This window comes from Monopterus albus, unplaced genomic scaffold (assembly GCF_001952655.1).
Source record: "Monopterus albus unplaced genomic scaffold, M_albus_1.0 scaffold79.1, whole genome shotgun sequence".
NCBI lineage: Eukaryota > Metazoa > Chordata > Actinopteri > Synbranchiformes > Synbranchidae > Monopterus > Monopterus albus.
In genome coordinates this window covers 720,396-732,524 of record NW_018127959.1, presented here as the reverse complement: position 1 = coordinate 732,524, position 12,129 = coordinate 720,396, and the positions used below count along the sequence as shown (strand labels likewise).

General features: G+C 39.0%; 1 protein-coding gene across 3 annotated transcripts; it reads left to right on the top strand.

Annotated features, from left to right (window-relative positions):
* The first annotated feature begins 1,104 nt into the window (after positions 1 to 1,104).
* gtpbp8 (GTP binding protein 8) lies at positions 1,105 to 9,345 on the top strand. 3 transcript variants are annotated; one of them, XM_020606487.1, is made up of 8 exons: positions 1,105 to 1,122; positions 2,160 to 2,351; positions 2,486 to 2,639; positions 3,953 to 4,051; positions 4,417 to 4,547; positions 5,288 to 5,387; positions 7,424 to 7,542; positions 8,826 to 9,345. In XM_020606487.1, exons 2-8 carry the CDS (start codon positions 2,185 to 2,187, stop codon positions 8,914 to 8,916), a joined length of 861 nt encoding a protein of 286 aa, XP_020462143.1. In that variant the 5' UTR covers positions 1,105 to 1,122; positions 2,160 to 2,184; the 3' UTR covers positions 8,917 to 9,345. The 3 variants fall into 3 exon arrangements, with proteins under 3 accessions (XP_020462143.1, XP_020462141.1, XP_020462142.1); XM_020606485.1 differs by lacking the exon at positions 1,105 to 1,122 and adding an exon at positions 1,442 to 1,534; XM_020606486.1 differs by lacking the exon at positions 1,105 to 1,122 and adding an exon at positions 1,463 to 1,553.
* Positions 9,346 to 12,129: the final 2,784 nt, after the last annotated feature.

Genomic DNA, 12,129 nt, shown 5'->3' with positions numbered 1-12,129 from the left:
CATAAACATAAACATAGCTATATACAGCATTATAATCCTCAATAATCCCCACCAAGAATGTGATGGAGGATGTATGTGACATCTGGAACCATAATCTTCCCTATAGATAGATGTTTTCCATCAAAGAGCAGGAACACAGGAATGTTTCTGTATGTTTCGCCAGCCATGTGTCAATGTGAAAAATGTAGCTACATCAAAAAGCGGATTTGTGCTCATAATTTTTTTTCCTCAAGGGCCTATGCACTATGAGAATATCTGAGGGATAGAGGTGTAATCGCATTGCCCTTGTTTTAGCCTCTTCAGAGTCACATTTCATTGGTCTTTACTTTAATCACAAGGAAACACTTCTGGTCCAGACAGTGTATCTGGACAGTTACCTCTTTTTTATACTTCAGGCTCTGGGCTTCAGTACATTCAGTTTGAAATAAAACAATGCATACTGCATTAAAGTGCCAAATCTCACAAATATAGTCAGAACTGAGTGGGAGATAGAGTCCTTTTTACACGGTGTGTAAGGTTTACTGAGTTCCAGCGTAACTGGACAGATCCACATGAAGTCAAAATAAATCATCATATTCCATAGTCTGTGGAAAATCTTTTGCAGTCAGTGACTGCCTGAAAACCAGTGGTGTGAGAAGCTAAGTGTCCCTGAGCAAGACACTGAGCCCTGAATTGCTCCTGGTGACTTGACTAGCGCTGTTGTGTGGCAGCCTGTCGTCATCGGTGTGTGAATGGGTGAATGGTGCATCATCTCCTGTAAAGCACTTTGGCCAGTACAACACACTGTGGGAATATGCGCTATATAAATACAGTCCATTTACCATAAAAGTAGCAATATATAACAATGTAAAAATACTCTGTCACTTGTAAACCTCCTGCATTCAAAATGTTACTTAAGTAAAAGTGCAAAGGTATTAGCATCAAAATATACTTAAAGCAAAAGTACTCATTATGCAGAATGGCACATTTCACATTCCTATATCATATTATTGTGTTATAATTAAATGGTCTTATATGCTTTCATACTATTTGGTCATTCACCCATTCATATTCCTAAATTCACGACATCAGCAGCCCCAACTGGGGCCTTTACTGTGTTCTTAACATTTAATGTTGCAGCTGGTAAGTGGTGAGCTAGTTGTAACTAGCTTATATGCATTTTATTTTGCTGGCTAGCTTTGGAGTAATTATACTGTATATTTTGTATTAATTTGGCTCTGAAAAGTAACTAGTAGCTAAAACAAAAAAACCTTACTACTGCAACTACTACCACTACCACCACCATCTTGAATAAAATAAGCCAATATGTATGTAACAGAAAGTTACAGTAATATAGGATAGTGAGTTTTTAACGCGGAATGTTTATCAACGTTACGTTGTTGCAGTCGAACTTGTTTAAATGCTGCACTCAATATGGCGTACAGTTAAAATAGCTTGTGGTAGCTATGTAGCTAAGCCAATTGCATTAGTATTATTATTATTATTATTATTATTATCCTCATCATCATTAAGCAGTGAACATACCGGAATTTCCGTGAGTCGTATTTTAAAATGTTCGTTCATTTCAAATGTCTTGTGCATGTAATGCTAATGTTTTGCTAGCTTGTATGAGACAACCAGGATTACAGTAACACTGGCTTATCTAATATTGTGTTTATAAATGTGATTTTTGTTTTAAACGAAATAAATAAAAGCGGTATGTTGGTGTTATTGATAAAACGAAATGTAACATTAGCTGTTTACTATCCTTGGCTCTTCAGTGTCCTCGTGTTATTAGCAGAAACATCTTGCTCGGAGGTATAGGTTCAGGGATTTTATTGTCAATTCACCATCTGTAATAGAGTAAAGTAGAATAAAAATAGAATAGAATAAGAACTGGATAGACGTAATTAGGATAAGTCTAAACGGTACAGCCAATAAGCTGTGACTTAAAACTGTGTACAGTCAGTGACAGAAGTGCAAACAATAATAGGAGATTGTTAGATGTTACTGGAATTTGAAATAATCCAATTCAGATAATAATAGGCTCAGAGTTAAGCCAGGCTGCCAGCAGAGTAGTGACTCACATTAAAGCTGGTTAGACCTAATGTCCAGATGTAGCAGCTCTTATGTACACATGAGACAGATGATGAAACTGCTTGTCTGGTTCTGCACTGCAGGCAGGTCTGAAATCTGCAGGGAGAGATGTTTTGTTTCCGGCTGCGACTGTGGCTTCAGTCCGCCCGGGTCTGCACTGTTCACCAACAGAATGCCCATAAACTGGCTTCACTCCAGAAAGCCACAACACTTCCCCCAAAGAAAGTCCAAAGCTTACTTTACCCTTTTAGTGAGCTGGAGACTTACCTGGACAGGTACTGCAGTTGATAAGTAATATGGACAATATAAGACTGCTTTAGCATGTTCCCCAATAGGGTACAAGATTTTTGAAAAACATTGGCTCTTTTATAGTTTTGAGTTTTTAATAATATGGAAAAAAATCATTCAGGTCTGTGGACAGGACACAGTTCCAACTCTTTCATCCCAGTGTGGAGGACATGGTTAAAGCAGAAAAGCTCTTCTCCTCTTCACCTTCTCATAAGATTGATTACTACATCTCTGCAGAGAGGATGGACCATGTACCTGCACTGGAGCAGCCTGAGGTTAGAGGACTGTCAACAACCTTTTCATGTTCAGTGTTACTAAAACCTTTTTTAAAGAAGGTTGGTGTCAGTATCCTGTTATAAAATACTGGGTCCTACTATACCACTGAATGAATTTAGTTATGTGTGTCCTGCAGAACATTGTTGGAAGAAAAACATTTGTTCAGAAAACAGGGGCAACACCATCTCAAGTTATATGAGCCTTTCAATTGTCTAACTGAAATATTTGTTATGCCATTTGATATTTGGAAACCTTTGTATACCCAGTCCAAAGAACAAAAAAACTCCTGACGAGCTGCTAGGAAGTACACAGATTTTTGTAATGTGAGCTACAGGTCAGATTGCTAAAGACTGCCTTTACTTAATAATGTTTAGATGTACAAGCTGAGGAATGTGTCATCACTTCTCATTTACTTTTACACTTAATGAAATAATGAATACATTTAACAAACAGCATCACTCGCCTTAACAATAATACTGCTTCAGGTTGCATTCAGGCTGACTTTAGCCTTGCATGAAATAACACAGCCCCCTAATTCTTTTAAATGAAGTCAGCAGGTGTGCTAGTGCTCTGGGAAGAAAGACCTGGGGATGGCACAGTTCACACAAGCAAGATGGTTTTGTTAGGCTTAGAATTTGTATTACTGCTTATTGTGACCTAAAGTTTAAAACATATTCAGAGAGTAAAAGTAAAGAAAGAGAAGCTGTATGTTTGAATCAGTGAGGATGTTGACAAATTGCCCTTCACTACATTGGACATTTTAGTCTGAGGAAAAATGTAGTGTAATATCTTTTGACTCTCCTGCAGCCTCATACATAATTAAGCATGAGTTGAAACATGATAATAAATGAGTATATTCATAACCTCATAGAAAGTAGTGTTCAGTGTAAGGCTCAGAATGGAGCGTTGTGTTGATGGGACAACGGCTCTATTTGGCATGCCGAGTTAGCTACCAATCTGCCTTTCACCCCTCTCAGAGGATGATGTATTTGTAGCTTACTGTCAGCACCGGCCTCCATCCGTCTTGTGTCAGAGGTGCATGAGCCTGAGCCATGTCCTGTGGGACTTGGTGGTCACTGGTACTGCAGTGGCACGACCGCAGCAGCTTGTAACAGAGCAGGTGTGCTGTTTAAAATGTTAACTGAAGAATGTATTGAGATGAGGAAGTTTACAGACACAAAGAAAATATTGCAACATAAAATCTTATGGTACAGATAATTACAATAAATAGGTTCAATCATTAACACAGTGAGAGAGTACGCTGCAGTTCAGCACAGTATTACAGAATACAGCAACTTGTGTGTATCACCAGGTGTGTTTCATCGGCAGAAGCAACGTGGGCAAGTCGTCTCTAATCAAAGCTCTGTTCTCCTTGACTCCTGAGGTGGAAGTCAGAGTCTCCAAAACTCCAGTGAGTAGTGTCTGTTTCATTACATTCACATTACAGGCCTTACTGTTCAATGCTGATCCTTTTGTCAGATCTGATCTTTTTGTGTTGATGGTCCACACTCGTGTTTCTAAATGACATGTATCTTCCTCCAATTTGAACACCACTGATCTTCTAAACTGCCACACACACCCAGATTTAACCGAGATGAGAGTCACATGTATACAGGAATAACAATGACGTCATTTGTGCAATGGTCCGATCTCAAAAACTGCTCACTTATGATGCGTTTCTGCCAGTACACAATTTATCTTTTTCATCGTTGAATCCATTGATTTTCCTTCATATCTTCATAGAGTTGTTTTCCTCTCCTTGTATTTCCCCCTTAGGGACACACAAAGAAGATGAACTTCTTCAAAGTGGGAAGAGCTTTCACCATTGTGGACATGCCAGGCTATGGGTACAGAGCCCCCAAAGACTTTGTAGATATGGTGGAGCCATATCTTAACAAAAGGAAAAAGTGAGGAATTCACTTTGTTTTCAGATGGTTGCCTGGAGAAAAGCACCTTTTCAGAGTAGTGTGTATCTACACTATGGTCATGAGATGTGGCTGGAGATGCAACATTAACATTATGAATGAGTCAGTTCCAGGATTAAAGTGGGCAGTCAACCATAAATCATTGTCTCGGTGTGTTCGCTACAGAGATCTCACAGTTTTAAATAAGTAAATGCATAAAACAACTGACATTACCACAATAAGGCTGCACACACTGGTAGTCAGGAACATCATGTCTTCATATGGACTTTAAAAACATGGACAACAGGAGCCTGTCTGGCAGACAGAAGTCAGTCATTCCACAGTGTGGGAGCTACTATAGAAAACGCACAATCTCCTCTGCTCTTCAGCTTATTGATAAGACCTGCATGCCAATATACCGTGCTGTGCATTTGTTTGTGCATGTCACACTGCATTGTCGTATTAGGCCATGCTAAAACAAATGATGGTTTCTTTTTGTATTCTACTACCTGTGGATTGTGATCTGGGCCACAAGGTGGTGCTGTGTAATCACTTCTGCATCGTTTAGAATTCATTTGTGTAAACTTAGAGGAAGAAAATGAATGTTCTTCGTTTTATTTCAGTGAAAGACTGAAAACCTTTTTTAGTTTTTTGAACTTGGACCTTGAGTCTATAATAAAGTGTCATTCATTAGACTGTGTTGCATGTAAATCCTGACTAATCCTGACTCTGTCATGTTTCAGTCTGGTGAGGACGTTCCTGTTGGTCGATGGTAGTGTTGGGATTCAGAAGGCCGACCTGATCGCCCTGGAGATGTGTGAGGAATTCAGACGTCCATATGTGGTAGGACACACACGCTTCTCATCAAAAACAGTAACATTGTGTCTATTTAAGATCTGAGCTTGACAACAGAATATATGGAAAAACTAAAGGAAACTGCTATCCATATCTCAAATACAGTTTTCAAATACTTCTTTCACACACTTTACGGTCAGGCAGCATGAGGTTTTTTGGTTTATTGATCATCAACCTGTAACGTGTACTTCAAGTAAATCATCATCGCTCATGCCAGAATGACTTTTGAGTTCTGATCATTTCCATTAGTCGATTAGCAGAAGATTAATTGCCAAAACATTTGATAATTACTTGGTCTTTTAGGAAATTCAACTCCAAATTAGATTTCTTTCTGCTTCCCTTGGTCTTCTATAGTTGTAAAGAAAACGTATTTGGCTTTTGGACTGATGGTTACACAATAAGACATCTGATGTCACCATGGGCAGCTATGATGAGAAAACAACTGATAGATGATGCACGTATGAAAACAGTTGATAATCTGTTTTTATTAACGCCGTACCAGTGCAACACAGATATGTGCTATGGCTTACCATAGGCAACACGCAAAATACAGGTTCTCCAGCTCACAATGTGACAATGAGTGCACATAGTACCTGCCCATGTCCACCTGTAGCCTTAAAGATAAAGGCACACTGCCAGCATCTGCTGTGACAGACTGCACAAAGCCACAGCGATGTTTGAAAAGGGAACTGTTTAACATAGAGGAAAACAAACCATTCAGACACTGTTGTCACTGGTGTTTCTTGGAGTGGAAACAAGATTTTCAACATTCAGTGGAGGTGGTGAGCATTAACACTAGCCAGCTTTTATCCCTCTTTTGCACTTTTTACTTCTTCTTTCAAATCCTCATCATTATGTCCACAGTGAATTAATGCTGAACGCTCCCACTCAGCTATTTAAAAACTGCTATCCCCCTGAAAGGCTACTGCTGTGACATTATAATAAAGTATCCCCCACTCGCTACGTACTTTGCCTCAATTATTCATGCTTGCAGGTTATTAAACACTTTGGCCATTATCAAGGCTATGAGGGTTCAGCTTTTAACAAAGATTAACTCTCCACAGTGAAGTAAAAAGGAAGCATGAAGCCATGAGCTGAAAAGGTCTTTCATTTAATCCTGGAACAGGCTTTAACAAGTAGTCACTTTGCCTTTACATGATGACCAGTAGCTGAGTGTCAAGGTTTGAATTTAGGCAAGAATTTAACATCAGTTAGGAATGTTCAACATTCAGCAGCGGCACCTGACAACACGTATGTGCTAATAGAAAAAGGAAATCTAAGTCTTGAAACGGTGCCTGACATGTCATTATGAACACACCAAATCCTGGTTACACATCTTTTAATAATGTAATAGAGGGCCATGGGGATAGTCCAGAAGTTAGCATCAGCCTGGTTCCTTTGGTAAAAGGCCAGTGAGATGGCTATAAATACAGACTGGTGAGTAGATGAGTCTCCGTGTTCGGCGTGATGACGTTCAGTATCTCCGACAGCCTCTGTCAGTTGGGGTATTCACTGCCGTGTTTAACAGTATGTCGTAGAACAAAATGTAAACGTGTAATTGCCTTGTGTTCACCACAGACCTTATTTTGGTCGTTTAAACCAAAAACACACTGACTTCAGGGCGAGGGAACTGGAAGTGCAAAAATGCTGACTCACTTCTGGGTTTTAGGACTTACTACTACTGCACTTTATTACTCATCAGGAGGAAGACAATGGTAAGACCAGTCATACAGAAATACACCACAGATTGTACTGTACAGTGCAGTATTGTTAAGTGGCTAGTAGACAGTAAGGCAGTTGTGTTTCTTTTGTTTGCTTATGCAACACAGCCCACTACCCCAAAAGGCTCAGTGATGTAGAGCTGTGGATTAGCTGATTAGCACAAAACAAGGATGACAGGGCTGTGTTTGTATGATTTGATGAGAACACTGTATTATTTTAGTATTTTTCAAAAAGCTCATTTCTGAATATATGAATTGTAAATGAAGGTCAAGTTGTAATGTGCAGAACATTTTGTTGTGCAGATGGTGGTGACCAAAATGGACAAATGCAGGCCCGGCACGCTGCTGACGAACTTACTTCATCTTCAGAACGTGGTTAAAACACAAACCACAAGCTGCTTCCCACAGCCATTTCTGGTCAGGTCAGTCACACCTTCTCACTGACTGTTTAAAGGAAAAGTCTGTTTTCTATTCCTCATTGTCAACTAATTCTAAGGAAATACCAAAAACACTGAATGTATGACACTAATTAGTATTATATTGTGAGTAGTTCCTGGGCTCTTCTTCCTCTGAGCCACAGCTGTTCTGCTGTCCAGCAACCATAAAAAAACCATCTTTTGCACTGACACATTCCTTCATTACCATGAACACACGTGTACTATAGCTGCCAGACACTGTCCTGCTGCTGTAGACGCTCACTAAAACGTCACTTATGGATACGTTTGGATTGTTGTTTCCTCCCATCATGGAATTTGTTGGCACTAAGAAAAATAAAGAACAGCAACAAGCTTGTCCTTAATCCATGTTTACCTGCTAAGATGATAAAATCAACAAATGTACATTATTTTTCTGTTCCTAAATACGTTTGTTGATTTCTTCAACCATATTAAGTTTCAGTAACTGTAAACTTAGTTCAAGGTCAAATTGTTTATTTGCCACATACACAGTTAGGAAACGTGTTTCCCTGAACAATGAAATTCTTACTTTGTCGTCCACATGAATGCCACAAAAATACAAGTGAAATATAAAGTAGATAAATAAGTAACACAAAATCTAAGGCACTTTAAGCAGCAAATGCAGAGATATAATAAAAATATATAAGAATATAAGAGAATGTATGCTGCATGGGAGCAGCATGTGCACCAGTCAACAGTCAATGTGCAAACAGAATGTAAACAGTACATCACGTTTCTCCTGGTAATAAACTCTTCACCTCAGCTGTTTAGGATTCTGATGGCAGAGGGAAAGAAAGAGTTTTTCAGTCTAGTGGTCCTACATTTCACACTTCTGAATCTCCAGCCAGAGGGTAGAGAAGTGAACAGTCCATGCTGGGGGTGGGTGGGATCTTTGAGGATGGAGGCAGCTTAGACTTTCTTCTATGCTTCCTCTCAGTCCACATGTTTGCAATATAGGCAACACATCCTAAGCAGAGGTGTATTCAAATTAACACTGATAAATACTTTTTGCGCACCTGACAGTAATTTGCGACAGGTTTAGTAAATATCCCCCTAAGCGTCTGTGTTCTTTCGAGTTGTACCAGTTGAGATGTGCTACCTAGCAGGTTGGTTAGGAGTACAGCTGGGGGTGGGCCTAGTAAATCCATATACTCTACTAGCAAGAGTTTGACAAGGTAGCAGAAGTCAGCTCCTTTATGGGGATGACCTTTTAACATTTAATTTTATATATGGTTTTTTTTCTGCAACAGCTCTGTCCAGTTTTGGGGGATCTACCTCCTGAGATGCTTCGTTGCCCATGTAACAGGGAACATCATGTTAACAGAATCTTCTGAAAACTGACAAGAGGCTGGGACTTACCATGCTCTTATCACCTTCTCTTGAATTTCTTCATAAAGGCAGAGATGAGTGTGACTCAAGATTTGACAGCGACCTCTTTGTGGATTTTATTCGTCAGTGTTATGTGTGATTAATAATGGAAGACGTGGGGTGGAGGGGAGCTCTTGAGCGTAGGAACACCATTAGTTGTCTACATGTAGCTGAAGATGTTTTTATTTTCAAATAAAATATCAAATCCACTCGTGTTGTTTTGGCTGGTTTTAGAGGGATACATTAAATCACTGCTTCCAGAATGCAGACAGACACACACAGGTCTGCTACATGTTTGTGGACACTTGAACATTTCACCACTGTGGTTTCTAAACATTTCAAAACCATGGGCATTAATCTGCAGTGTCCAGATGAGACCTGTCCACACAGACTCAGTGCTTTGACTGCCCTGTCCACACAGACTCAGTGCTGTGATCTACTAAATACTGACTCGCAGGAGGTGACATTATTCAGTCGCTTATTTCCTGTTGTACATTTTTATTGAATTGAGTTTACTTTTTACAAACCTCTAGGTTTAATTATATTGACCATGACTGATTTATAAACTCAATAAAAAGAGTAAAACATCCAAGGGGGTGAATACTTGTTTATAGGCACATGGGATTGTTATTGAGTTGTGAATCTGATCAGTGTTCAAGTTCAGTATTTGGCTGTTTACAGTAGCTGCTAAATGTTCACTTGCTGGTGTAACTGTCTGTATGAAGAGCATCGTTATACTCAGGTTTTACTGGTATATAATCACAGCTAGCAATTTTTGACACATCTATAAAAATAAAATTATTTGTTTTAATGAATAGTTGTGAATGCTTTACTGTCCTTTTACTATAGCAATTATTTCAGGCAGTGCCAGTAATATGTTAAAATTTGTTGGAATTGAACTGACAGTACTAATATAAGGCATTTGGCAGGGGACAGTTATCTTTTAAAGTCTGTTGTTTGTGGTAACCATAGATAACCATATATTGAACATCCATCCATCTTCCTCCGCTTATCCAGAACCAGGTTGCAGGGGCAGCAGTCTAAGTAGAGACGCCCAGACTTCCCTCTCCCTAGACACTTCCTCCAGCTCCTCCAGGGGGATACCAAGCCGAGAGACATAGTCCCTCCAGCGTGTCTTCCCCGGGGCCTCCTCCCAATATATTGAACATTAAAAGTAAAAGTTGTTCCATAGCTTAAAGCTCAGAATGCAACATTTCAAAGATCCTGTTTTTATAAATAACTCAATCCGTTGTATGGACACACAAAGTTTTTTCCTCTGAGAAGACATCTGTTAGAAACCAGGGTTGTAGTCACCACATTTAGTTTAATTATGTTTTTTATAGAAATGGTAGTACAGTATTTATGAGAGTGTGATGGGAAACATCTCATCTAGAACAATGGAGGCTGAAAATGCTTAGTAAATCAGATGTAGTCATAAATTCTTTTATAGAAGTTAGTCAGTGAGGGGTCAAGGCCATGGACTGAAAATGCCATTGTACCTTTTTTTTCCAGTCCTCTTGCCACATTAAAGACAAGCTAGCAAATGACACAGTTTGCCAAAAATGTCTTATCACTTCCTTATTTTACACTGGAGCAGGGACACAGTATGAACTTATCAGATTAGATAATTATCTGCAATCAGACCAGCTAAAGCCACAAATGCTCACATGCTCATTCACACACTGGGGGCAAGAAGATACTTAAAATTTACTGCGACCTGAAACAAGGGCAAGTTGGATGGAGACAAAAAGATAAAAGCTGATGGTTCAGATAAAGACTGATAAGATCTCTCAAGAGCTACCATGGCACACACCCATGATACGTGCTTTTACAGCTTTATGTCCACACACACGTTTACATAAAATCTAATCTGATTGTTATAGTTTGTTTCGTTTTTTTTTTATTCCCAGCTTACGTGTTGTACGTCATAGACAGTACACTTCAACATCAGGGGTTTAAATCATGTTTCTTCATCATCATCATCTGCTGGTTGATGATAGACCATAGTATGCCACAGTGCAATTCAGCTCCATTCAGTTCAGGGAAATTATATTATGTGCCTGTTTCACACAATCAGCTAAATTTGTATTAACTCACAAATGGAACCAAAATAGAATTAGAAAATGTTATGGTGTCATCTGTTCACTGTAAAGTCCTATTTCAGTACATATAAGGACCCATGATCTTTGAGAATGGAGGCATTTCACACATACTAAAACAACTGGGGGGAAATATGTCTTTTCTACAGTGAGTTTTAAACATTTACATTCATACTTAGTATTGTGTGTCTGTCCTTTCTTTTTAAAATCCAAAATATTTCCAGTTTCTCTGTATATTACTTGGCTGCTACAGCTCAGAGTAGGTCGCTGCATCATCTGATGCTTTGGCAGAAATGGCTCCATTAACTCTTTATGTGGGAAAAAAAACATCAGATCCAAATTATTATTCTAAGCCTAGCATTTTTTAAGCCTTAAAATGTGCCTGGAGGAGCTCTTTAAGTGTGCTTAATGTCAGACACCAAACCACACACTCTTTTGGTGACTGAAAAAAGAAAATTCTTTCCACAAGTGTTTGTCTTTAACTTCTGTTATGCAAATGAAAAATGCAAGTTAAACTTTGCTCATAATGTTAGTGTTTTTTTACCCATACAAGGAACAAGGTTTCCCTGCTCTTAATATTTACAGTGAACAGTTAATAAATATAGTGGAAATGTCAGAAGAGACTTCTTGCCTAATATCTTAACAGCGTAAAACTTTTGGGCTGTGATCATGCTTATCTCAGTACCTCAAGGATTCAAAATTTTTATTTGCCATTTATGCATAAACAGACAGTCTAGGCATATAGGAATTCTTGTGCAGCTCTACTTTGGAGTCAGGTCAGGGGTCAAAAGCCAGAAAGAACATTTAGTCTTAAAATAAAAAGTTACATAAGGGCGATAAAGTATTAAAACACAATACCCAAAAATAGGGTAAGAGTATTTGGTGTTGTCATGGTTGGAGGGTGTACAGGGTGAAGAGTTTGGGGCTGAGACAGCAGCCCTGCGTTGAGCCTGTGCTGATTGTGAGATCAGCAGACACCCGTCCTCCCATTCTAATGTTATACCCCAGTTCTTTTATTGGACAGATCTGAATAACGAAGGAGTCCGTCTTTCTTGATTTTAGTGCTGGTTTATTTACAAATACATAT

Excerpts from the sequence above, each read along its gene's own strand:
- gtpbp8 (XM_020606487.1), top strand. The coding sequence starts at position 2,185 with ATGTTTTGTTTCCGGCTGCGACTGTGGCTTCAGTCCGCCCGGGTCTGC. Across the intron at positions 4,052-4,416 it reads TCAGAGTCTCCAAAACTCCA|GGACACACAAAGAAGATGAA; the intron begins GTGAGTAGTGTC and ends TTTCCCCCTTAG. Across the intron at positions 5,388-7,423 it reads AATTCAGACGTCCATATGTG|ATGGTGGTGACCAAAATGGA; the intron begins GTAGGACACACA and ends TTTGTTGTGCAG.